The sequence below is a fragment of the Pongo pygmaeus genome, chromosome 1, assembly GCF_028885625.2.
Source record: "Pongo pygmaeus isolate AG05252 chromosome 1, NHGRI_mPonPyg2-v2.0_pri, whole genome shotgun sequence".
In the NCBI taxonomy this organism is placed as follows: Eukaryota; Metazoa; Chordata; class Mammalia; order Primates; family Hominidae; genus Pongo; species Pongo pygmaeus.
This window is the reverse complement of record NC_072373.2, coordinates 120866553-120892836: the sequence shown is the minus strand read 5'-3', so window position 1 is coordinate 120892836 and position 26284 is coordinate 120866553. Positions and strand designations below refer to the sequence as shown.

The 26284-nt window shown below is 42.4% G+C and overlaps 1 protein-coding gene across 5 annotated transcripts in view; it reads right to left on the bottom strand.

Moving 5' to 3' along the window:
- AKNAD1 (AKNA domain containing 1) overlaps positions 1 to 26072 on the bottom strand; it is a 42391-nt gene extending 16319 nt beyond the window's left edge. Inside the window, exons 1-10 of one of the 5 annotated variants that reach the window (XM_063664546.1) lie at positions 25825 to 26072; positions 24692 to 24823; positions 19456 to 20551; positions 17322 to 17361; positions 16687 to 16835; positions 16527 to 16589; positions 10891 to 11024; positions 5301 to 5457; positions 2672 to 2799; positions 2191 to 2272 (exon numbers count right to left, since the gene is read on the bottom strand). In XM_063664546.1, the coding sequence (XP_063520616.1) occupies positions 2191 to 2272; positions 2672 to 2799; positions 5301 to 5457; positions 10891 to 11024; positions 16527 to 16589; positions 16687 to 16835; positions 17322 to 17361; positions 19456 to 20448 (1746 nt within the window). In that variant the 5' untranslated portion in view covers positions 20449 to 20551; positions 24692 to 24823; positions 25825 to 26072. Of the gene's footprint in view, positions 1 to 2190; positions 2273 to 2671; positions 2800 to 5300; positions 5458 to 10890; positions 11025 to 16526; positions 16590 to 16686; positions 16836 to 17321; positions 17362 to 19455; positions 20552 to 24691; positions 25009 to 25824 lie in introns of those variants that run through there. The other 4 variants (XM_054483604.2, XM_054484104.2, XM_054484875.2 and 1 more) reach the window with 4 other exon arrangements.
- Between the last annotated feature and the right edge of the window lie 212 nt (positions 26073 to 26284).

Here is a 26284-nt window from a genome sequence, read left to right as displayed (position 1 = left end):
TTGCCCAGGCTCTGGAGTGCAGTGGCGCAATCTTGGCTTACCGCAACCTCCGCCTCCCTCCCAATTTCAAGTGATTCTCCCACCTCAGCCTCCCTTCCAAGTAGCTGGGACTACAGGCACACACCACCACATCCAGCTAATTTTTGTTTGTCTTAGTAGAAATAGAGTTTCACCATGTTGGTCAGGCTGGTCTTGAACTCCTGACCTCAAGTGATCCACCCTTTTGGCCTACCAAAGTGCTGGGATTACAGGCGCAAGCCACCGCGTCTGGCCAGTATGCTTGTGTTCTTAATCACAGTTCTGCTCCTTGGGTAATTTGTCACAGCATTTGATATAATGAAGTTCTCAACAATGAACATTATTTGCTCTTAATATTTTGTCAGTTGTCTATCTACATTTTTTTTAATTGATGGTGGTTTCAGTTTTGTAAGCAACTTAAAATATCAATATTGTCAAGGAGGAGGTGCGAGTGGCCAAGAAACACATGAAAATAGGTTGAATTTCAAAAATAGCAAGATTATAATAATGAGATATCAGTTTTCACTTATGCATTTAGCAAAAGTTGGAAAAAAATGTCTGGAGTAGGCTCAAAGTGGGGACACCAACATTCCCATGCACTGCCCTCAGCCTATAAACCCCCACGGCCTTCCTAAAGGCCAGATTATCAGAATTTTCAGCATGTACCATTTGAACCATTAACTGCAATCCTAGGGTTTTATTCTAAGGAAATGATCAACTACAAAAGTTTGCATGTCAAATGATGTTACCTGAAGCAGTGTTTATAATATAAAAGAACTGGAAAAAACTAAATCTCCATCAATAAGAGATTGTCTAAATGTGTCAGAGTACATTAGTATAATGAAATATAGTGCAGTCATCAAAAATGAAGCGATAGGTTTATTCTAAGTGATGTGGAGAGCTGCTGAAAATATAACATTAAATGAAAAGCATAAAACAATATATATATAGTAAAATCCTATTTTGGCCAAAATGTATATATAGGAGAAAAAAGACTGGAAGGATATACATTAAAATATTAGCAATGGGCCAGGCGCAGTGGCTCATGCCTGTAATCCCAGCACTTTGGGAGGCTGAGGTGGGTGGATCACCTGAGGTTAGGAGTTCTAGACCAGTATGGGCAACATGGTGAAACCCCCTCTCTACTAAAAATACAAAAATTAGCTGCACGTGGTGGCACATGCCTGTAATCCCAGCTGCTCAGGAGGCTGAAGCAGGAGAATCACTGGAACCCAGGAGGCAGAGGTTGCAGTGAGCCGGGATCGCACCATTGTACTCCAGCCTGGACAACAGAGCAAGAGTGTCTCAAAAAAAAAAAAAAAAAAAGATTGATTTTCCTCTCAGTGGAAGTTTCTTCTTTATACTTTTCTTTATTTTCTCATTTCTCTTGTAATAAGCATGTATCAGTTTCATAATTTTAAAAAAAAGGGTTTTTTAATCCATTTTTCCCTTTTTTTTTTTTAATTTTTATATTTTATCACTGCTAAGCTTACAGGGTTACTCCTCCACTGACATTTAAGGCAGACTTATATTAGCAGAATGCAGGAAGGTGCCCCTCCACCTGAGTTGGAGACCTGGGCTTTAATATCGCCTATCATTTACCCTGAACAAATCTCACCTTTCTAAACTACTCTTCCTCTGCAAAAAGACTTTGCAAACTGTAAAGCTCTGAGCCAACATAATTATTACATCATCGTTTACTGCTTATTGTCATATTGCTATCATTTAAGACCCCGGGGTTGTTAATCCCAGCATTTCCAATTCATTCAAAATGAAATAATCTCTAGACTCTCGGAATTTAAAGTGTGGTCCCCAGACCAGAACCAGCAGCTTTGGCATCACCTGGGGCTTGTTAGCAACGCAGAATTGCAGGCTCACCCCAAACTTACTGATTCAGAGCCAGCATTTTAACAAGATCTGCAGCTGATTCATAGGCTCGGAGAAGTTGGAGAAGCTCTGGTCTAGGTACGCCTGCCAAGATTCTCAGGAGTGCTGAAAGTGGGAAAGCGTCAGCAGTACCAGCCATCACTAGCACTGACACCCAGGATGCCATTAGGAAGAGGTAGGTGATCTTGTTTATGCCAATTTCACAGTCACATTCAGCAACACTGGTTTTAGTTAAAGAGCCAACAATGAGAAGAACCCAGCCAGGCCCCGGCTGCAGGACATTACCCCAGAGTTAGAAGACAGCCTCATGGCCACTTGGTCTGGCTTGTTCTGGGCAGCTGCATCTCCATAATGACTGTTTAGGTAACTAATTAAAAAAAAAAAAAGCAGTTTGAATTTTAGAATCAGTTCTTGAGCTACCTGGGAGCTCCACTATTGGGAATCATTTGGCAGCATCCCTGGGACAGTGGGAGCGAGCAACCTAAGGCAGAGAGTGCTGTGGGCCTCGTGCGGCCACTTGACCTTCACTTCTCCCTGTGTCCCCCAGCCCCAGCCGTCCTGTCCCTCAGATCTCTGCCCAGAGGGTTGCAGAGGCTGACCAGGCCCTGCTGGTGGGGCAGGTGAGGAGCCCGGCTACCAGGCTTTGTAACTTGTGGTCTAAGACTGCTTTTCCTGTGGGAGCCCCATGGGCCCCCCTGGAGGCTGCATGAGGAAGGGGCCTCTTTCTGTGTCCTGTGTCTTCTGGGGCTCCAGGGCGAGGACTCACGTCTGCAGAGCCAGCTCACAGAGATCCTCATTGGGGGCCTCCTGCGGCCCTCCTTGGGGTGTCCCTGTTGCCTCACTCCCACCTGAGCCTCGAGGCCCAGAAGGGTGGCCAGGGTGCTCCTTGGGAATCTGGGGGAGCCACACAAAAGGACTTGAATTAGAGCCACAGTCCCACTGGAGGTGACTCAAAATCAGTTCAGCATCTCTACAGCACCCCTAAGGCACCATAACATCCTGCCTGACGTCCCCACCCCTGTCTCCCCCAGCTCCTTATCTAGCTGCCTTCTCATCCTCCAAGACTCAGTCCAAATCTCACCTTCTCTGAAAAACCTTCTCCCTTAGTAATTCAAACCTTCTGCATTTACTTACTTTTGGTCATATCCCATTACTTAATAGTCATGATAGCTAACACCCAGGAGTAATGTACTTACTGTGAGCCAGGCCCTATTTTCAGTGTATTACTTATATTAACTCATTTAAACATCATAACAGCCGTGTGAGGTAAGTATTATTATCCCCATTTTACAGAAGAGAGAACTGAGGCACAGAGAGGTTGCATAACTTTCCTAAGATCACAAAGCTAATAAGTGACAGAGCCAGTATGTGAACCCAGATAGTCTGGCTTCAGAGTCACGCGGAATGTATTATTATTTTCTGCACCGTGCTTTTAACATTTCATAATTATATGTTAATTTTTTTTTTTTTTTTTTTTTTTTTTGAGATGGAGTCTTGCCCTGTCACCCAGACTGGAGTTCAATGGCACAATCTCGGCTCACTGCAACCTCTGCCTCCCAGGTTCAAGAAATTCTCCTGCCTCAGCCTCCTGAGTAGCTGGGATTACAGGTGCCCACCACCATGCCCGGCTAATTTTTTGTATCTTTAGTAGAGACAGGGTTTCACCATGTTGGCTAGGCTGGTCTTGATCTCCTGACCTCGTGATCCGCCTGCCTCAGCCTCCCAAAGTGCTGGAATTACAGGTGTGAGCCACCGCACCCGGCTTAATTTGTTAAGTATGTATATATCTCTCTCACAGAAATGTAAGCATCTTGAGGGCAGGTGATTTGTCTGTTGTTCATGTTTTATCCCCAATACCTAGAAAAGTGCTAGCATATAGCAATACATACTGCTGAGTGAATGAAGGATGCCAGCACTAGACTCTTTCCAGAACCACTTCCCACAAAGTTATTTAGAGAGTTCTCATCATTTCACAACAGTAGCTGTAAACTTGGGACCAAGTAAAGAAGAGCAGATCCAGACCCCAGGGAGCTGCCAGGTAGAGGGCAGGGCCAACCCTGAGGTGGCCTCACAAAGACTTGTGACTCCTTCAGGTCCAAGACTAGCAGGGCAGCCGCTGTGAGCCTAGAGACTGCTTGCGTGCCTTGAGATGGGCTGTTACATCCACAGTGGCTCAGGGATTCCTCTATGAAGCATCGACTCTCCTGGGCTTTCAGCTGGACATTCAGGATTCAAAGATGAGTGTAGAGTCACAGAGACAAACGAGACCCAGTGCTGCAGGGACACAGAGGCCAGGACCAAGAATTCTTCCAGGTGCGGGGGATCGGGAGGCTTGGGGGTGAGGAGGATGGTTGACTAAGGGTGCATAAATGACCTGACGCTAGAGCTGGGCCTTGAATGAGTGAGATTTTGCCAGGCAGGTAAGTGCTTTGAGGAGGCAAACACTTCTTCGGAAGGGCTAATGTTGACATAATCTTTGTCACTTTGTCCTTCGCTCTGACAAAATCCTCATTCAAGTTTGAATATCAGCCCCAGGCTGTGGCTTCAAATACTGTATGAAACTAAAGAGTCAATTTAAGGTATTTATTTAAATGATTCTGTTTCTCAGAATTTTAATTTTAGTCTGAATGTTCTGATAGTTGAGGCTACAAAGGCAAAAAATGTAGAAAGACAGTGGTGGTTGATTTGAATTCCCAATCTTGCATATGTAGAAATCCAAAAGAATTTAACTTGAGAGAAGGAAAATGCAGAAGTGGATTCATGAGAAATAATTATTTCACTGAGTGCGCTATTCTTTATTTTCAGGTGTCTCATGCCTGTAATCCCAACACTTGGGAAGGCCAAGTGGGCGGATCACTTGAGGCCAGGAGTTTGAGACCAGCCTGGCCAACATGGTGAAACCCCATCTCTACCAAAAATATAAAAAATTAGCCAGGCGGTGGTGGCATGCACCTGTAATCTCAGCTGCTTGGGAGGCTGAGGCAGGAGAATCACTTGAGCCCAGCAGACAGAGGTTGCAATGAGCTGAGATCGTGCCACCATACTCCAGCCTGGGTGAGTACAAAACTATGAAGAAAAAAAATTATTTCTTCCAGGCTTGATCTACAAAAATTTTCTTATTAATTTGGAAGAAATAGCTCTTCAGTGGTTTAATGGATTTAAACAGCGTTGTTACATCCTAAACTATAAAGATGTTTCAAAAATTAACACTTGAAATAGCTTCTAATCTTTAAAAGCTGGTTCCATTTAAAATAATATAATTCATGGGTCTTTGGAAAGTTAAATTTTCATGAGATATTAAAAATGGAATTCAGTGAATCCATGAATTAGGAGTCTATAAATGCAAAAACACCATTTTTCCTGGCACAAAATTAGACTGTATATTGCTGTATTACCTCATTTGAGAGTGAAGAGGAGGTGGAGGCCAAGTCATCCAGGGTAACTGGAGAACTCACAGGAAGGGCAGGAGCTGAAGTATATTTGCTTTCATCCATTTTCTCTTTAACATCTTCAAGTAGCATCTCCAACTTGAAGATTTCACCTTCCACTTTTCTAAGTAAACATAAACACACAGGCATCTTCTGGGCTATGTGGTTGGCATTCTAATTAATAATGACAGTTCTTGAATACAGCATTGATTTATATTATTAATGTTGCCTGTCTTCTGTCACAAAGGATAATGGGAGCCCGCATGACTGTTCATAGTTTCTCTGACAGCCTGGGCTCTGATCTTCACCTGCTGTCCATTAGCTGCGTATCCTTGTATAAATCACTTAGTATTTCTGGGCCTCCAATGTCTCACTTATAACCTGGGATAACAATACTGTACCTTACTTATCTGGATTTGATGATTTTGATGATCCCTTACAAGGGATTCTAAGAACTGTGATTCTATGGAATTACTTGTTATGCTAATATAAAAAGAGGAAGAATATTAGATATCTGAATAATTTAATTAACAAGTTCTAATCCATATGAATATATGTGTATGTGTATATAAATATATATTTTACCCAACAAAGAGAATCCATTTTCTTCAAATCCATTACATTTATAAAAATTTACCTCGTAACAGTCCACAAAGAAAAATTTCAAGAAAATCCAATATTAAAAATTATACTACCTACATTCTCTTATCACTAGACATTAACAACAAAAAGATAGCCCCCCCCAAAAAAAAACCCTATTTAATTAGAAATTTTAATACCTAAATAGCTTTGGATTAAGTAGGAAATAAAAATGAATGTTAGGCATAACTTACAAGTCAATGACAAATGAGAGAATAACATAGGAAAACCAATGTAATGCAGTTAAAGCAGTACTCTGAGGAAAACTTCTAGTCTTAAATGCATTATTGGGGGAAAAAAATCAAAAATCAATAAAATATTTAAAATAGGAAGATAGAAAAGGGAATATAAAATAAACCACAGAAAATGATTCATAAAATTACTAGAAATAAATGAGACTTAAAAGAATTTGATCAATAAAATAAAACATGTTTTCTTCCAAAATATCTATGGAACAAACCACTGGAAGTCTGAAAAACAAATAACATTAAGAATGAGAAAGGAAAAATAAGAAAAATTTTAAATCAAAAGGCATTGAAAAATCCCTATCAACACCATTTAAAATTTAGGTGAACTGGGCAAGTTTCTAGGATAATATAATTTATTAAAATTCACCTTAAAAAAGGTAGAAAATATGAAAAGACTAATAACCAGAGAAAAATGGAAAGTGTTAAAAATCTACTCCACGAAAGGCATGAAGAGTGGGATGATGGGTGAGTTCTACCAAGCCTTTTAAAAAATTTTCAATGTCTTTAATATGTTAACTTTTATGTATTATGTAGTTTAAAATGTAATTTATTACAGTTTGAAAGTATATATATTTCAACATATATTTTTAAAGGAGAAATTTAAATCAAGTATATGCAGACCCCGAAGCACGTGTATAGAACCTTAGAGTTCACTAAACATAATTCTACCAAGACTTTTAAGCAACAGATAAGTCCTATATTATTAGACTCTTCCAGAACATGAAAAGAAAAGGGGCCAGGCGCGGTGGCTCACGCCTGTAATCCCAGCACTTTGGAAGGCCGAGATGGGTGGATCTCGAGGTCAGGAGATCGAGACCATACTGGCTAACATGGTGAAACCCCGTCTCTACTAAAAATACAAAAAACTTGGCGGATGCCTGTAGTCCCAGCTGCTCAGGAGGCTGAGGCAGGAGAATGGCGTGAAGCCGGGAGGCGGAGCTTGCAGTGAGACAAGATCGCGCCACTACACTCCAGCCTGGAGGACAGAGCGAGACTCCATCTCAATAAAAAAAAAAAAAGGGAAAATTGCCCAACTCATTCTGTGGTTCAACATTTGTATATTTATTAATATATTCCACTAAATTAATAGATTAAAGGAGAAAAACTCGATTTCTAAATCCCATTTGATTAAACGTTTTCTTAAATTAAATAACAACAAAAGCCCTAATTCTAGAAAGCTAGGAATAGAAGAAAACTCTGTTGATGAAGCTTATCTATTTGAATCATACTTGGGAGAATTCTCATTATTAGTAGTAACGTGACAAGAATGCTGTCTTTTATGGCTCACGCTGGTAATCCTGACACTCTCGGAGGCCGCAGCGTGGGAGTATCACTTGAGCCCAGGAGTTCGAGACTAGCCTGGAAAACAGGGAGACCATGTCTCTACAAAAAAAAAAAATTTAATTAGCTGGGAGTGGTGGCATGCACCTGTAGTCCCTGCTACTCAGGAGGCTGAGGTGGGAGGATCCCAGAGTCCAGGAGTTTGAGGTTGCAATGAGCTATGATTGTGCCACTGCATTCCAGCCTGGACAAGAGTGAGACTTTGTCTAAAAAAAAAAATGCTGTCTTTCACCAATATTAATTATCCAATATTGTTCTGGAAAACCTAGCAAATGAAATAAAGAAAAAGAAATGAGATAGATAAGAATTGGAGAGAAAAGAAAGTACAATACAAATATTCTGGAGTAAAAAGCTTATTAATATTTTCAGATGCTATGGATTGTCATACTTAAAAATTAAGACAATCAACTAAAAAATCAACAAAACGCTAAGAACAGAATTGCATAAGGTAGCCCAGTACAAGTTAAATATACAATATAGAAATACTTCCTATAATATCAGTTAGAGAAAACATCTGTCAACAATACTCAGAAAAACTATAAAATAGCTAGTAATAAACTTAACAAAAAAATGCGTAAAATCTGCATGAAGAAAACATGCCCCTGGATGGGAATACTCACTACAAAGATTTCAATTCTTCCCAACCTAACCTATAAATTCATACAATCCTAAGCAAAATCCTCGTAAAATTTTATTAAGAAACTTAGTAAGCTGATTATAAAGTTTATTAGTAACAGGAGTGTATAAGAATAGCTAAAAGAAAATTTTAAAAAGAAGAAACATTTCTAAATATGCACTAACCTATAATAGTTTAAAACTATGTGGATAATGTAGAAATAGACACATAGATCAATGAGATGGAATAGAAACAGTTCTGTATACATGTGGAGGTTTTGTATCTGATATAAGGGGCTTTTTCAACCAGTGGGGAAAGGCTGCCCTATTCAATAAGTGGTGGGACAAAGATCTAAGCATGAAAAAAACAAAGTGATAATTGAATAAAATATAGGAAAATATGTTGTGATCTTGCAGGCAGAAGAGAATGAAACAGGGGACAAGGAGAGACTGAAAGTTTAAAAGAAATGAGCCTGCGTACGGTGGCTCATGCCTGTAATCCCAGCATTTTGGGAGGCCAAGGTGGCCAGATCACTTTAGGTCAGGAGTTCAAGACCAGCCTGGCCAACCTGGTGAAACCTCATCTTTACTAAAAATATGAAAAAATTAGTCAGGCATGGTGGCACGCACCTTTAATCCCAGCTACTCTGGAGGCTAAGGCAGGAGAATCTCTTGAACCTGGGAGGTGGAGGTTGCAGTGAGCTGAGATCGTGCCACTGCACTCCAGCCTGGACAACAGAGCAAGACTCCATCTCAAATCATAATAATAGTAATAATAAAAATAATAATAATAAAAGAAATGAAATGATGGAGCAAGGCCTCAAGGAAGTAGAAAGGGATGGGTTCAAGGACCGTGGCTAGAGAGGTTGGAGAGCAAATTAAGGAAGGGAGAGGAGGTGAAAACATGGGGATTTGGAGACGTAAGAGACATTTTTGAGGGAAGTTGTGATCTTTTCTTTAAAGCAGAAGATAAGATTTTATGCTGAGACTCTGAGGGAGAAGTGGCTGATGAAGGTAGAACCCCATTTCTTGAATTCTTGGCTTCTGATGTTAATATGTGAAAGAATCAAATTACTATTGGACTACATTCTGACAAGCAAGATGCATGAAATCCAAGCAAATATTTTTGCGTATTACCTTGTAAAGGTAATAATGAGAAGGCTTTAATAAGAGCACAGCAGGTGATGTAAACAAAGGACTAGTCAATGAATTTGCAGAATTCTTGCCCCTCCAGAAAGCCCTCTACATTAGCCTTTGGACTCAACACTTACAAGGTTCTCAACATATCAAGAACCCAAGGGTTGTATGGGATTCTGTTCCTTGTCACATTATGCCCATTTGAGAACAAGGGGACTATTCTGGAGCTGATCAGTCTTTGCCTGTCCTGAGGCGACTTTAGCTGAGATTTGGGAAAGGCCGGGTCCCTCCCTTGCCCCAGTGTTGAAAGCTTCTCCCATATATGGAATGTAATTGCAGTTGAAGCTCTTTTTATTTATACTCATGCCAGGCACAGTGTGGTTGTAGCTAGGATATAAATAAGACATTGAATAACTTTGGTCTTAATGTGCACAGAAACCTGTCTTTAAAATGACTGCCCAAACAGAAGATTCCTTGGAAAATAAATATCCTTACTCTATTAATTTTAAATAGCAGAAGCATGCAGAGTTCTTTCTTCCCCTACCCCCAAAAAAAGCCTTTGGGAAAAAATCAATATTAAAACCTCATCCTTACTGTCTAATTACTCAGTATTGAAATAAAGGTAGACAGAGGTTCCCTTAATTTTGGAAAAGTAAAACCATACCTTGGGGAAAAAAATACCACAGAACGCTAGGGCTGAAATGTAAACCATTAAAAAATTTGGCAACAACAATTCCATGTTAAAATGCTATGAATAGAAAGGGCTGAACTTACAAATATTAAGCCTACTAAATAGTTTATTTTAATTTATACCAGGAAATTATAGGGAAAGAATCCTCTCCTTGAGTCCTGGAATACAGCTTAAAATTATTTGGAATGGAGAAAGGAGAATACAGTGCCATAAAAACCACCAGTTAGAAACTTCAGTTTGGAGTGTGTGTTCAAGGTTCTAATGTGAATTAACTCTGAAATCATTTAACTTTAAGCTTTAACACTTTTCCTTTATCAGGATTTGTAGGTCCCTCACCCTGACACCAATGAACTTTACAATGACCCCCTCCTGCCCAGTGCGCCTTGGAATTATCAGTAAATGGGAAAGAAAAGGGGAAAGAGAGGGACAGAAGAGAGAACCAGGCAAGGACAATAAAGACAGGTGTGGGGAGAGATAGATAAGAGAGGAAAAAGCTGAGAGGGAGAGGAGAGGAGGAACTTGAGAAGAGGCCCACTGTGGTTATCATGTGAGCCTTTCTAGGGTTTTCTTAGGCTCCTCTGGGTCTCCAAACCAATTATAATGATATTCAACAAATTGCAAAATTTTGGTACAATGCCTCTGCCCCAGGAAGCATTTGTTCATTTTGGGTGTTCCATCTGAGTCAATGTCCAGCACAGCACCTTACACTCAACAGGTCCTCCATGCTGTCTGTGGCATGAGATGACACTTTGTTCATTGGTGACACAGTTTCTGCTGACTCTAGACCAGTGGCTCTCCAAGCACTAAGACAGCAGCCACATCAGAATCCCACCTGAAGGAGATAACCTTTGACCCTTCCACCTTACACAGTTGGTTTAAACCTGACCTTTCTGGATCAAAGTCACCAACGATTGTTGATTCGTGCTTGTGGACTTGCTGCTGCAAAGTCAGATGCTTGTCCTTGGTGGCCAGAAAGTTCTGCTCCAACAGTTCAAGGTGTCCCTGCAGTTTCTCCAGGACCTGCAGCGGTGAAGTCACTGGAATCATTCACATGCAAGACTGTGTGTGTAATTGTTTTCCCAAAAACACAAAGCAGGCGTACCCTACAGTAGTGTCAAAACAAAGCTGCCATCCTTCTCCCAGCAGCATGAATTGTTTTGTCTCAGAGTCTGACATCTAAACTATAGACAACCCAAGGGTCATCTCAACATTCACAAACCCTCACAGCACATAGCTCAAAAGTACAATTACTTCTGATTTCTCTCTCAGAACCCACTCAGAAGCCTCTGGCCTTCCTTAGTGGGACATTCATAATCCTGTATATTTGCAGAATGGTTTTTAGCTTACAAAGCATTTTTCCATTCCTCATCTTATTTAATCAACACATCAATGTTGTAAATGTGGTAAAGTAAATTTTATTATCCCAGTTTTACAAAGGAGGAAATTGGAGCTCTAGCAATATGTCTGAAGGCGCACAGATCTTAAAAAGGAACTGTAGTTACATGGCCTGGGTTTCAGTCTGTGGGGAGCTAGAGGATGAGATGGGGAAGGAACAGCAGGAAGATTTAGCCAAAACTGTGAATGGGTCTTCCAGATGTCACTACGTGCAGCTTCAGGCAGATGAATGTTTAAACTGTGCGGGTTAGGGGCATGTTGAAGATGCATGGAGGCTTCAGTCCCACATCCCCAGTCACTAAACATTCCCTGAGCACTGCCTATTTCTGGCCCTGGGCCAGAAGTGTGAGATTAAAAAATTGTATCAGGCACAGTCCCTGGTCTTAGAGACGTTATTCCATTGAGAAAAGAGACTGTGGCTTAGAGTACTTAGCCAAAGGCCGGGCGCAGTGGCTCATGCCTATCATCCCAGCACTTTGGGAGGCCGAAGTGGGCAGATCATTTTAGGTCATTAGTTCAAGACCGGCCTGACCAACATGGTGAAACCCCATCTCTATTAAAAATACAAAAATTATCCGGGCATGGTGGTGCGTCCTGTAATCCCAGCTACCCGGGAGGTTGAGGCAGGAAAATCACTTGAGCCCAGGAGGCAGAGGTTGCAGTGAGCCGAGATTGCACCACTGCACTCCAGCCTGGGCAACAGAGTGAGACTCCATCTCTTTCTCTCTCTCTCTCTCTCTCCATATATATATATATATATATATATATATATATATATATATATATATCAAAGCCAGAGCTCTGGAGTGCATATCTATATATGTATATATAGATATAGATAGAGAGAGAGAGACCTTTGCCAAGGCCCAGTGGAAGGAGTGCAACTTAAATCAGGCATAAAGGATGCTCTGGAGGGCTGGACCAAGCAGTATCCACGAAAATGGAGAGGAAGGGATGAATTGGACAGAGGTTGCCCAGGACAGAAACATAGCTCGGTGAGATTATAGGATCAGACACAGCTGGGTGCAAGTTTAGACTCTGTCACTTACTCATTGTATGATTTTAGTAAACTTGAACCTCTAAGCTTCAGTTTCTACATCTGTAAAATTAAGGTAATACTCCTTGCCTCATATTATAAAAACTAAATGAGATAATGCATTGTGCCGGGACTATAGTACATACTTGACAGATTATTAATTCTTATTATTATTTTTTTAATTTAAGACAGTCACTCGCTCTGTCACCCAGGCTGGAGTGGAGTGGTGCAATTTCAGCACACTGTAACTTCTACCTCCCAGGTTCAAGCAATTCTCCTGCCTCAGCCTCCCAAGTAGCTGAGATTACAGGCATGCACCACCATGCCTGGCTAATTTTTGTATTTTTAGTAGAGATGTGGTTTCACCATGTTGGCCAGGCTGGTCTCAAACTCCTGACCTCAGGTGATCCACCCACCTTGGCCTCCCAAAGTACTGGGATTACAGGCATGAGCCACCACTCCCAGCCAATTCTTATTAATATTAAAAACGAATAAACAAGAATTTGGAAACATATTGGCTAAAGGGTATATAAAAAGCGGCAGGTGTGGCAGATGTTTTACATTTCTCCGCAGGTTCATCCTCTGTCTTTCTCTGTGCTGACCTTTAATGGACTGCACCACAGGCTCCCCTGAGCCCTGGCTTTGGTTGGTTTTAGTCAATGGAAGGCAACAGCAGGAGAGAGGAGTTGGAGGATGAGATGGGAGTCTTTTCTTTCTCCCTGTGCCATCATGGAGTTGACTCTGTCCCTCCACCAAAAGCCACAGGGCTTGTCAGCTAGTCCCACAGTGACAGCTGCTCTCTTTAGGCTCTAGGACCTGCTTTTCCTCTGCTCCTTCAGGCCAAAGGGGAGCTCCCCACGGGTCCTTCCAGGAGATGCTTTTCCATCCCTTATTGGTTTCCCTTAGCCTGGCCCACACTGTTGTAAAATAATGCCTTTGTTAAACTCTCCTCCGTTGCCCCATTTGAGTAACCATCTGGTCCCTGCCAGAACCCTGAGTGACACTGTAAATCTCACAGACAGTGCTTGAGTTTCTCAGCTTGGGAAGTGAGAAGCATGTGGTAGACCTGACTAAACTGGGGAATTTGGAAAGGCTAACAGGCTCGAAGATATTGATGTTGGACAAGGTAGAGTTTGCAGTGAGGGTGGGATATCCGAAGTGAAGAGAGACACAAACATTTAGAGCTATCGATGAGAAGTCAGGACAAGTGACTCAGGAACTGGAAGCCTGAAGATGGCAGCTGAGTCCATGAGGAAGAATTATGTGTTCAAGGGAAAGAGGGTAATGAGGAAAGAGATAAAAGCTAATCATGAATTATAATTCAGGATCTTGGAATTTAAATTGCATTATGTTGCAGAAGATAGGGCACAATTTTCTAGGCAGAAATGTGCCTCACTGAATTCTCATAACAACTCTGAAAGGGAAGACATGCTGTAACATGTCTACAGTTGTGTAACCAATAAGTAGAGGCACGACATCCGCTCCAAAATCCAAATGCTTTCTGCTGTGTGGTGCTGCTCAGGCTGAGGCGGTTGCTTGTAGCCCTGTCTGGCTTCTTTCAAGGCTGAACCACCTGGGCCTGGAAGTCCCAGACCGCAGGCTGATACTGTCAGGAGCCACCTTTACTCTCCCCTCGGTCAGCAGGGATCCTCGCATACCCCATAACATCAGGAAGAAACCTCCCTCATCCAGGCTTCCAAAGGCTCCTGATAGAACCAGTTTTCTCTGCTCAGCCCTTTAAAATTCTGTGTTCTTCCAATTCCTGAAATCCTAGCTTTCTGGAGATCTTGTTTATCGTTGTTTCTTCCATAATCCCTGCAATCTGGCTTCCAGATCCACCACTTCAATCAAAACCAGGCTGGCCAAAGACCCTTATAACATCTTGATTGCCAAATCCAATGCACTTCTTATTTGGGCCCACTCCCCTCTCCTTCAAACCCTCTTTTCTCTTGGCTTCTCCGCCTCTGCTCCTCCCCAGCTGCCATTTCCCTCGAGTCTCTCCTGGGCCCTCTTCGCTTCTCACTCTGTGTATTTTGCCTGGCCCGTCTCATCCACTCCAGCGTCAACCCACAACTATGCTCAAATCTACATTTCTCACCCAAACAGCTTTGCAGGCCAGATCCACTGGTCTAACTGCCTACTGGAGCCCTCTACTTAGATGTCCCAAAGGTAGCTCAAACTCGAAATGCCCCAAACTAGACCTGACATCTTGCCTCCTGCTTGCCTTCCACACCCATTCTAAATGGGATCCTCTACTTTTATTCCTGACCTTGGTTACCCAAGCCAGAAGTCTGGAGCTCATCCAAGCCTCTTCCCTTCCTCTATTCAGCCCTTTCCATCTGCCACCATTTCCCTAAACCCCCAGATTTGTCCCCATCTCCAGCCTCATTGCCAGCCTTCGTTCAGGCCCTCCTGACTTGTTACCTGGATTCTGGCTTCCAAACCAATCTCTGTGCCTTCAGCCTTGCCCCCATGGTGCTTCCCATTCGTCAGCTTGAAAACCTTCAATGCAGAGGCGCAGCGGCTCACGCCTGTAATCCCAGCACTTTGGGAGACCGAGGCAGGTGGATCACCCTGAAGTCAGGAGTTCAAGACCAGCCCAGCCAACATGGTGAAACCCTGTCTCTACTAAAAATACAAAAATTAGCCAGGCACGATGGTGCACACCTGTAACTCCAGCTACTTGGGAGGCTGAGGCAGGAGAATCACTTGAACTTGGGGAGTGGAGGTTGCAGTGAGCTGAGATCATGCCACTGCACTCTAGTATGAGTGACAGAATGAGGCCGTGTCTCAAAAAACAAAAAACAAAACAAAAAAACCTTCAATGCTGCCCAATTACTCAGCCTCAGGCATGGCTTAAAGGCCTTCATGATGTACCCCTGTCCACCTCTCCCGTCTCCTCCCCCACCCCCATGTCACCATGTGCTCCCAAGTGCTGTATGGTAAATCACAGTGCCCACAGCTCCTCACACTGGCAGCACTTCCTCACCCCTGTGCCATTGCACCTGCTGTTTCCTTTTTCTAGAATACCCCTTGGCCTCCTGCCAAGCTCATCCCTATTCCTTCTGCAACACCCAGCTCAGAAGTGACTTCCAGGAAGCCTTCCAAATGTCCCCTCACTGGCAAAGTTGAGCCTCTTCTAGGCTGCCATTAGCATTCTCTGTAACATTTCTCCAGCTGCATTTTAGCTGCCTGTTTACCAGTCCACTGTTCCTAAGAGACTATAAACCACTTGAAAAAGAAATTGTTTATTCATCTTGAATTCCTAGTGCCTGGTACAGGGTCTGGGACACAGAAAGTGCCTGACAAATGTTTGTTGAATGAATGATTTAATTAACAGTATGAATGAGAGAATAATCAACTGTGTCTTTTAGCATTTGTGTCCCCTTGTTTTTGTCCATGCTGCTGGGTTTCTGAAGCACAGCCCTCCCTAAACCTTGCTTGTGCCTACATCAGAACTTCTGACCTTATCCCTTGTTGATGAGCCGATGGCCTCAACGACATCTTCAATGTCAGCATGCTTCTGGTTCTCCCAGCCTTACCCTTCACCCCATTGCTCCACCCCACTTCCCATGATCCTGGCACTGACAACATGACTGCTGTGGCGATGACATAAATTAATGGTTTGATTAAATGCAGCAACTAGCAAGGATGTGAAAGGAAAAGATTTTGACCTGAAAAACGTTACTTCAAGGTTGATTTTATGAGTATTCAAAGTCATATTTAATTTCCAGGTAATGGCAATTTTTATAACCTGAATCCACCAGTACCCATCAACTGTGGACAGTCCCACCCTTTATAACTGATTACAGTTCTTCTCTTGAACCTCCCATGGTGTCAGATTAATTATGAGTAACTGGCAAGGAGTAATAGCCATAAGTAATAGATCCCCTGAGAAAGAAAGATGGCTAAATAGATAGAGAAACAGAATTCTAAGCTCTTTTAGCCAACATAAACAAAGATGGTTTAATCTTTAGCAAAACATTTCCACTCCCACCACTGTAGAGAAAACATGGCACTTTAAAGTTATTTGTCTTTATCCAAGCCAAATTCTCTCGTCAAGATTTTAAAAACGGGATAAAATTCATTACCAGCTTCTCGTCTTGCAAATGATAAGGAGAGTCCTGTTTTATTCTTTTGGAAAATTCTTGTACCTACAGTGAAAAAATTACAATCTCTCATTAATGGCATGGTTTCTCATGTATGAATTTGGTTGCTTATACTGTTTATAACAAGCTTTAAAAGTATTACTTTAGTCTTCAGTTGATCAGTCTGTTCTTTTAACTTCTGACACATCTGTTTCCCTTGGGATATCTTTTGAAATATGTAAGAAGAACTTGAGGAAGTGACTTTCTGAGAGGTTGGTGACAACTTAGAGAGACTTGCCTCAGATTCTATTCCTATACAAGAAAGAACACATTTAGGCTACCATTCATCTCAACTCATCACAGTTTTATTAAGTACTGAAAACAGAAAGCTGTTGCAGTCACAACCACTTACTATTTTTAAAAAATTATTTTTTTCAAAATACATATCTAGGCCAGGCACAGTGGCTCACACCTGTAATCCCAGCACTTTGGGAGGCCAAAGCAGGGGGATCACTTGCAGCCAGGAGTTCAAGACCATCCTCAGCAACAAAGTGAGACCCCACCTCTACAAAAAAACAAAAAAAATTATCTAGGTGTGGTGGCATGCACCTGTAATCCCAGCTACTCGGGAGGATGAGGTGGGAGGATCATTTGAGCCCCAGAGGTCAAGGCTGCAATGAACCAAGATTGTGCTGCTGCACTCCAGCCTGGGTGACAGAGTGAGACCCTGTCTCAAAAAGACAAAAACAAAACATATATATATATATATATCTCAAAGAAGTTTTAAAACATTAGTACCTGTGAGAAGTTCTTGGTGGATATGTACTGTGGGCTCCATCTGCACAATTAAAGGGTAAGAAAACATTACTGTCGATATTGATCAATGACACCACCGTTCAGAATGACCCAACATGTTCTGTCATCATAGAGGCAGTCCAGGTTTGCAGTCAAGAGCCAGGGCCGTGATGCCAAGGTTGAATTCCACTCTGACACTTACTTGCTGGGCAGCCCAAGTAATTGTCTTATCACTTATAAGCCTGCAATTCCTTGGCAGGAAAATGGGGATAGTAAGTGAACCTACCTCAGGGGGGTTGTTATGAGGATGAAATGTTAAATATCTACCATAGTATCAGGCAGGTGGTAAGCATTTAACAATACGTGTTATCTGTTATCACCATTGTGTTTGATACTGGTATGTGAAATGCTGAAACATTTCTCCTAAAACTAGACTGTAAGTTTCACGAGGGTAGGGATCATGGCTGGTCTTGTCACCAGCTCTGTTGCTGGTGCTGTCACTAACACAAAACACATGGTAGCCACACTCTAGAGAATAACAGAGGATGCATTAAGTTCCAAACTGTGTGTCAAGATAGTGATGGTTTTCTACCCATCACAGGCTAATTGAACAGTTTAAATTCCAGAGTGATTCACCTTGGGGGGTCTTCCCTTTGTTCCCAACACATGAAGCTCAGAAACGTGCTAGTGCCAGAGAGCTGGTCAAAATAGACTGTGGTCTTTCTAGACATCTCAACTATATGATGGATATGAAACCTGCAGGGTCCAATTCTCCAATCTGAATTGACAGGACTGGAAAAAATCAGATACCTGACCTCGAACCCCCATACCAGAGGGAGATGAGCCTGATATCCATCTGCTCCTGCTAATCACGGGGCACTGAGAACTGGACACAAGGAGGATGTTCTCCTGCAATCAGAACAAGGAACCCCAACACTTCCCAATACCACGGGGGTGTAGGTTTCTCTCAGAGAGCATCCCAGTCATGGCCAGGTGGGCTGTTGGCTTAGGTTTGGATGTAGGGGTTTCTGCTCAAACTCCCCAGGCATTCAGTTGAAAGAGAGGGGAGCTGAAGCGTGAAAATGGAAATGGAAATTAAAAAAAGAGAGAGAGAAAAATCACTTCCAAGGTTAGGTTATAGAAAAAAAGAGAGAGAGAATGGAAATGGAAACAGGCAGTGTGGTTCAGTCCAGAACACCTTCATATAAAGCTCAAAAGAAAGATCATGCACTCTAGGCAAATTGCCCAAGAACTAAAATGTTTATTTTGATTCTTAATATGAATTTACCTTACTATTGGCCTCAAAAATCAATGAGCTCATGAGCCTCAGCATGTTGGGAAGTTGGTGTGGGAGTGTAAGAAGATGGGGTAAGGGAAAGGGGGAAATAGCATAAATTAAGCATTAACAAAGTTTTATACCAAATGATTACCAAGATAACAAGCTTGAAATCCATTACTAACGATCTTAATTCCATTCAACTTAGCATTAATAACTAAGGGCATAATGTACATAAGACACGAGGCCAGGCCTCTGGGGGAAGTTAGGCAATGGAAAGGCGAAGATAAGGTTGCTGCCCTCCAGAGCCTTAGAATCTAGTGGAGGAAGCAGATGCTTCTGCTATTATGATCCAAAGCAGGCTGAGATACACACTCTGATGGAAGGACTAAACAAACAAGTGTGGGAAATATTGTGACTTGGGAGACCTGAAAATTTATGTGGCCCAAGGGGGAATTGAAGGAGGCCATGAAAACAAGCAGGTCTTTGGCAAGTCAAGATGGGATGTGCCACGCAAGGCAGGAACTCAGAGAGCTCAGGGCCTGGGAAGAGGTTCTGGACCAGCCAGGTAACTGCAGATGACTCCTGAAGGAGGGCAGCTAAGTTTAAGTGAGGAGAGCCAAATTCCAACTTGCAGAATTTGGATTTTATTCTCTTATATGTTTTTGTCAGCATAGCCCTTGATGCTTCTTATGGGGACACTGAGAGTCTGAGTGGCCACATCACTCATCCAGGGTGACCCAGGGTGCTGAATGAAACTTTGGAACTAGAACCAAGCTCTATTCACCCTCCAAAAACCCACACTGAAAGAGATAAGCAGTGGTCCCAATTAATGTGTTTACAGGAGACCGTTTCGTTTACCTGGATTTGTTGTGAAGGTTCAGAGATTTTCCCTTTCTGCTCTTGATGTTGTTTTTCAACACAGTTTGACTCAGACGTGGTTTCTAAAATATCTTGCACAAGAGCGGGTTTATCTCTCAACTGGGAAGAAAAGCTGGCTTGTTTAGCTATTGCAAGTGGTTTATTAGTTATGTTATTTTTAGGAATTTTCACTTTGGGAGCAATCTTAGAGAAATCAGGGAGCTGGTAATGAACTTGACCTTGGCCATATTTGAACCTGTTGCCCGAACTTGCTTTTTCAGTCTGCTGTTTCTGGGATGCCTGCCCTTGATAACTTTTTTGTTTATCACCTGGACCCTTGGTTTTAGTTAGAACATTTACATTTTCTTGAGGGCTGCTATCTCCAGCAGCCACTGGCTCTTCTAAATCAGAGGTATTTTCCTCTGTCGTGGTGGGAGAACCAGGCTTATTGCTGTTTTCACCATCCCTTTTGGGGCTGAGTTGGTCAGTGAGTTCTGGGGTTTGTTCTTTTGGCCAAGAATTCTTATTATAACATGAAATAATACTTTTAACAATAGCTTCCTCTTCAAAACTGTCAGCATTTGAGATCTCTGGGAGGGTTTCACAATCAATGCCTTGACCTCTTAAGAATGGCTCTTTGGAAAGATGATGAAGTAAAATATCAGAAATGCTTGACTTAGAAGCGCCTCCTTCATTTGCTGGAATATGAAGAGCTGCAGTGCATTGTTTCTCTTTCTCGTCTTTTTTGTTGGCAGCATTTTCAGTAATTTTACCCAGGGGTATGGTCATAGCTGTATTTCCACAAGTCTCATTATGCGTAGCCTTCTCTTTAGGGTCATCTGCTATGAAAATAATTTGATTTAAGACTTCAAGGCCATCCTTTTTTGAGGTAAAACTGTAATCATTGCATATCTCAATCTGAGAGAAGTCCCCATCATAAGGCAAATCCTCCTGCTTATAAGTTGTGTGTTCTGAAAAATCAGCCTCATCCATGTGTGTGCAGCCCGATCGCTCTCGTCCTCTGCCTCCTGAGCTGGCTGCTGTCAGTTGTAACAATAGCTCTGGTTCTCACTGACTGTCTTCACTGTATGCTATTCTGTGTGAAATGAGAACAGCCTCATTGTTAAATATATTGGAATAATGTATACAACTATGCCAGAACAAAGTGGATATTTTTTAATTCAAAAAATTCAGTTACAAACAGGAAGGCAGGAAGCTCAGCCACAAGCTGACCCAACCTCAATCCACACTATGTTAACACAATCAGTAGTATAACAGCAAGGTATGGGGAAAAAAAAAAAAAAAAAAAGGAGAGTGTTACATTTTTCATTTATTAAATTTTGAGGATGACATTAGTCTACAGTTAATAGCCAAATATTTATCAACCTCCCTTAGCAGATACTATTTGGAGTTTATTCTCCCAAAGTAGGAACTTGGGATGCAAGTAAAGGATTGATTTTTTTTCTTTTTTCTTTTTTTTTTTTTTTTTTGAGACAGAGTCTCTCTCTGTCGCCCAGGCTGAAGTGCAGTGGCACAATCTCGGCTCACTGCAAGCTCTGCCTCCCAGGTTCACTCCATTCTCCTGCCTCAGCCTCCCGAGCTGCCCGCCACCACGCCCAACTAATTTTTTGTATTTTTAGTAGAGATGGGGTTTCACCATGTTAGCCAGGATGGTCTCGATCTCCTGACCTCGTGATCCACCTGCCTCGGCCTCCCAAAGTGCTGGGATTACAGGCGTGAGCCACCGCGCCCGGCCTGATTTTTTTTTTTGTAACTACCAGAGCCACGCCTTGTCCACATGTCACTGACAGTCTTCTAAGCCATGTGGCGATGGAAGCCGGCCTAGCTCACATGTAACACCCACCTTCTCCATTCTGGTGCTTTTTCACCTGTTCCTCCAGACCTTCTGGTCCCCTTCTCCTGACTTTCCCTTGCATGTCTGAGAATGGCAGAGAAGGACTTACAGAAATATGGCCAAGGGGCCGGGCGCGGTGCCTCACACCTGTAATCCCAGCACTTTGGGAGGCTGAGGCAAGCGGATCACCTGAGGTCAGGAGTTCGAGACCAGCCTGGCCAACATGGCAAAACCCCTGTCTGTACTAAAAATACAAAAAGTTAGTCAGGTGTAGTGGCGTGCCCCTGTAGTCCCAGCTACTCGGGAGGCTGAGGCAGGAGAATTGCTTGAACCTGGGAGGCAGAGGTTGCAGTGAGCCGAGATCAAGCCACTGCACTCCAGCCTGGGTGACAGAGAGAGACTCCGTCTCAAAAAAAGAAAAAAAAAGAAATGTGACCAAGGGACAAATAGGCTTTCAAACACCTGGAGGCCAGTCTGCAGCCAAATGTCCCTTTTCTAATTTGGACTCAGGCAGGAACCTAGTCAGAGAGGCTGCCTTCCCTGAACAACCCCTGCCAGCCACGACAGCCCAGGCGGCAGTCTGGTGGTACCAGAGTCTTTGGGGATATTCCTGAAAATGGCTGGAGTAAAACCAGCTGCCATTTGGTATGAGTCCTATTTTCTCTTTTTTAAACAAAATTCAAAGCACACATTCAGATATCTCTTCCTGATTTGTGAACTTTTTGGATGATTCCTCAGAAGTAGTAAAATGATCTCAAATTTTAGGTGGAGTAACTGAGATTCCCTCTCCCCTGGAGTACTAGCCCAGAGTGACCACAGCTGCTGGCAGCCTCCCTTGCCCATACAATGATTAGGTTGGGTGAGCAGATCTCTGAGGTTCTCTCTCCAACCAAATTTTTATGAGTCTATAAACTGGTGATTTATTAGGTAACCTCAAAAGCTAAAATCATATGTTTGACCAAAATAATTTTTTTTGAACTACGTCGTCCAAGAAAAAAGGAGTACAAACTAAATGTGGTAAAAGCATCCGTGAGACATTGTACAAAAATCTTAATTTATAGACACATGCCAATGTTAGAGAACCCAAATTAAACAGATGCTCTGTTTAGAGAGATGGAGAGAAAGGAGAATATCACTGCAGGATTATTTTAAATCATTTAAAGAGGGTGACATTTAGTATAAAGTGAGGCACGTCTTCATGAGAAGAATTACAGGCTACTCTAACCCAAGTTGAAGAACAAGGGAAAAGGCTTCCCAAGAAAGTGAAAGGCACAGTGGGAAAGCAGAAGCGGAGAGGCATGGATCTGAATTCTCTGGCTTCTCTGCTTTCTAGCTGTGTGTCATCTGGCAAGTTATTTAACTCTTGTGAGTCTCGGTTGCCTCTTCTGAGAAATAGGACTAGCAATACCTGAGATAAGGCACTAAAGTACCCAGCATAGGGCTTGGCGCAGAGTAAGAATTCCATACATTGTTGTTGGAAAATGAAAAAACAAAATCAGTCTCAGTATTGGAATACTGAAGAATGCCCAGGTCCAGAGGTGAGGCACTCCTTATCCATGGGGATATTTAAAGGATAAAGGAAGGAATTGCATATGTAAAACATAATCTCGGCCAAGTAAGGTGGCTCATGCCTGTAATCCCAGCACTTTGGGTGGCCGAGGCAGGTGGATCAGGAGGTCAAGAGATGGAGACCATCCTGGCCAACATGGTGAAACCCCGTCTCTACTAAAAATACAAAAAATTAGCTGGACGTGGCGGCGCACACCTGTAGTCCCAGCTACTCTGGAGGCTGAGGCAGGAGAATCACTTGAACCCGGGAGGCAGAGGTTGCAGTGAGCCAAGATCGCACCACTGCACTCCAGCCTGGTGACAGAGTGAGACTCCATCTCAAAACAAAAAAGACATAATCTGTACAAGAACTTTAAGACCATTTTAAAACTTAATCTGTAAATAAATATATTTGAAGGTAAAAAAAAAAATTAGGCCGGGTGAGGTGACTCACGCCTGTAATCCCAGCACTTTGGGAGGCTGAGGCAGGTGGATCACTTGAGCTCAGTAGTTCAAGACCAGCCTGGCCAATGTGGCGAAACCCATTTCTACTAAAAATACAAAAATTAGTCGGGCATGGTGGTGCACCCCTATAGTCCCAGCTACTTGGGAGGCTGAGGCAGGAGAATCACTTGAACCTGGGAGGCAGAGGTTGCAGTGAGCCAAGATTGTGCCGCTGCACTCCAGCCTGAGCAACAGCAAGACTCTGTCTCAAAAAAATAAAAAATCATAAATAAATAAATCACTAAGCAACTTTAAACAAAATATTGTCTAATTTTTTAGAACAAAAAAAAAACAGAGAGAGTATCTTTGTTTTTTTAGACAAGGTCTCACTCTATCACCCAGGCTGGAGTGTAGTGACACCACCATGGCTTAATTGATCTTCCTCCCTTAGCCTCCTGAGTAGCTGGGACTACAGGAGCACACCACCACACCTGACTAATTTTTAATTTTTTTTGTAGAGTTGGAGTTTCACCATGTTATTCAGGACGGTCTCAAACTCCTGGGCTCAAGTAACCCACCTGCCTCAGCCTCCCAAAGTGCTGGGATTACAGGCATGAGCCACTGTGCCTGGCCTGAGAGTATGTTTAAATGCCTACAGAGAGAACGGAAGAAGAAGAAAACAAATTCTAGTTTTGCAAGACTTTTAATGACCCAAGTATCAGTCCCAAAGTTATCCTCATGCTTTCTTTACATTTTCAGGAGCTCATTGCCAAACTCCATACCCTTCTTGTATAGAAAGGAAAGATACTTTGTTGGCCAAATTCCCACTTTTAAAATATAATTCCATTAAAACTGATAAAATTTGAATTTTGCTCTGGCTCTTAAGAAAAAGAAAAAAAGTCCAGGCACGGTGGCTCATGCCTGTAATCTCAGCACTTTGGGAGGCCAAAACAGAAGGATTGCTTGAGGACAGGAGTTTGAGAACAGCTTGGGCAACAAAGCAAGACCCTGTCTCTACAAAAAAAAAAAAAAAAAAATTAAAAATTAGCCAGGAGTGGTGGTATGTGCCTGTAGTCCCAGCAACTTGGGAGCCTGAGATGGAGGATCAATTGAGCCCAGGAGGTCAAGGCTGCAGTGAGCAGAGATCATGCCACTGCACTCCAGCCTGGGTGACAGAGCAAGACCCTGTCTCTCTCTCCCTCTCACACACACACACACACACACAAAGAAAGAAAGGAAAAGAAAAAGAGTGAGATACCATTAAGATAAACCAGAAACCTGAGGAATACTCTCATTACATACAGGAAAACAGCTTCTGTCGTTATTATTATTTGCATGTGTGCATGCAAAATATCATGAGGATTTTTTCTGGAAAAGGACAGTCCATACCCTTAGCAAGGTAATGAGCTTCTTTGAGATAACTGGAGGAACCGGAGCATCTTCCCACGTCAACACTTGGCTCAATCTTGAAATCCAAAGGCACATCCAAAGAGGTTCCGGTCAGAATCCAACAGAACCTTTCTGTAGAATCCAATTTGATTTTCTGAAGTCAGGTGACTACATTTGGGGCCACGCCTGCTTATGCAGCTATCCTGACCATTATGTGCTCAGCAATACCTCACAAGTCACTCTGAGATGAACACTTTGAGCAAACAGGGCCAGGACATCACAGTGACCCAGGCTGTGAAAACACTTCAGGCCAGTCCCTGAGTAGGAATGAACAACAAGGTGGTCACCATGCTGACAGCTATTCCCTGTGTGATTTACTTTATCATGAAGTCTAAATTTGATGCTGAAGTGCTAGCCTAAGCTCATTAACCTGCCAACTTAGAGAAGAAGGTAACCATGGCTAGGATGACTGGGAATCTGATGGACTCACTTAAGAATTTCTACAGATGGGAAAACCAAAACTCCTTAGTGGCAAGAGGCCAAAGATGGTCAGCTAATCGTTGTTTCTGGCTGGTAGGTGACATTTCTTCTATTCACTAAGCCCATTTTGTGATAACACAGTTTTCCATATTGACAGGATTGTTTACATCACCAAAGGAAAACCATGGGGCCATGTTCCTGTGACAATCTCTTTATCTCATTCCCAACACCCTCTGTTCTGTGTTTAAACCTGTACAAACCAGGCAAACTGGGGACTATGTGTAGGACCCAGACATGGAAGAGAAAGCAGGCATTGTTTCTACTCACCGTCTCTGCCCCTCCACTAAAGTACCAGTTAGCACAACCATGTAACACTCGCAAGTCCTACACTTCTAAGATCACCCCTATTGACTTTGTCACGGTAAGAGTTGGCTGTTGGAGACAATGATTCAACAACCAAAATCCTGATTATTCCTTTTCGTATCTGTCATTTAGAATGTGAATAGTGTACACCTAAAAGCTTTAAGTACATTATCCATCAATAATTTGTACTGCACAAAGCAATATGCTGCTCTGTCTTCAAACAACACAATGCTACAGTCAACACAAAGAGGCAAAACCATGGCAATATAGCAATTGCAACAGAAACTCACCAACATCTTGGAGTCTCTGGATATCACAGGGTGAACAAGTTGAAGGGCCTTGCGACACAGACAAGCAATCCTTTAATTCTAAATCATCTTTTTTTCAACAGTTGGAAGTTGACTGCAGTTGAATAATAGAACAAAAATGGAGCTTCAAAATAATGGCGTGCCTGCTTCTTCTGGGTTCTTTTAACTGCAAGAAATCAGCTTTGAAGAGCACATAGGGAACTTCTGATGTGATACAAACTTTTGTCTTTTTTTTTTTTTTGTCTTTTAAGAGCATTCAAAAACACTTGGTCTGGCTGTTTCAATTTTTCTTTCTCTCCTTCTATTCCTAGCTCAAGAATACTATTTACATATGAAAGAAAATAGGAGATGGCTCAGAATAATATGTCCAAGGCCACGCCCAGGGGTCAGGGATTCATGAATTTTGTATCCAGTGTATGATGTTTCTAGATTAAAATATTTT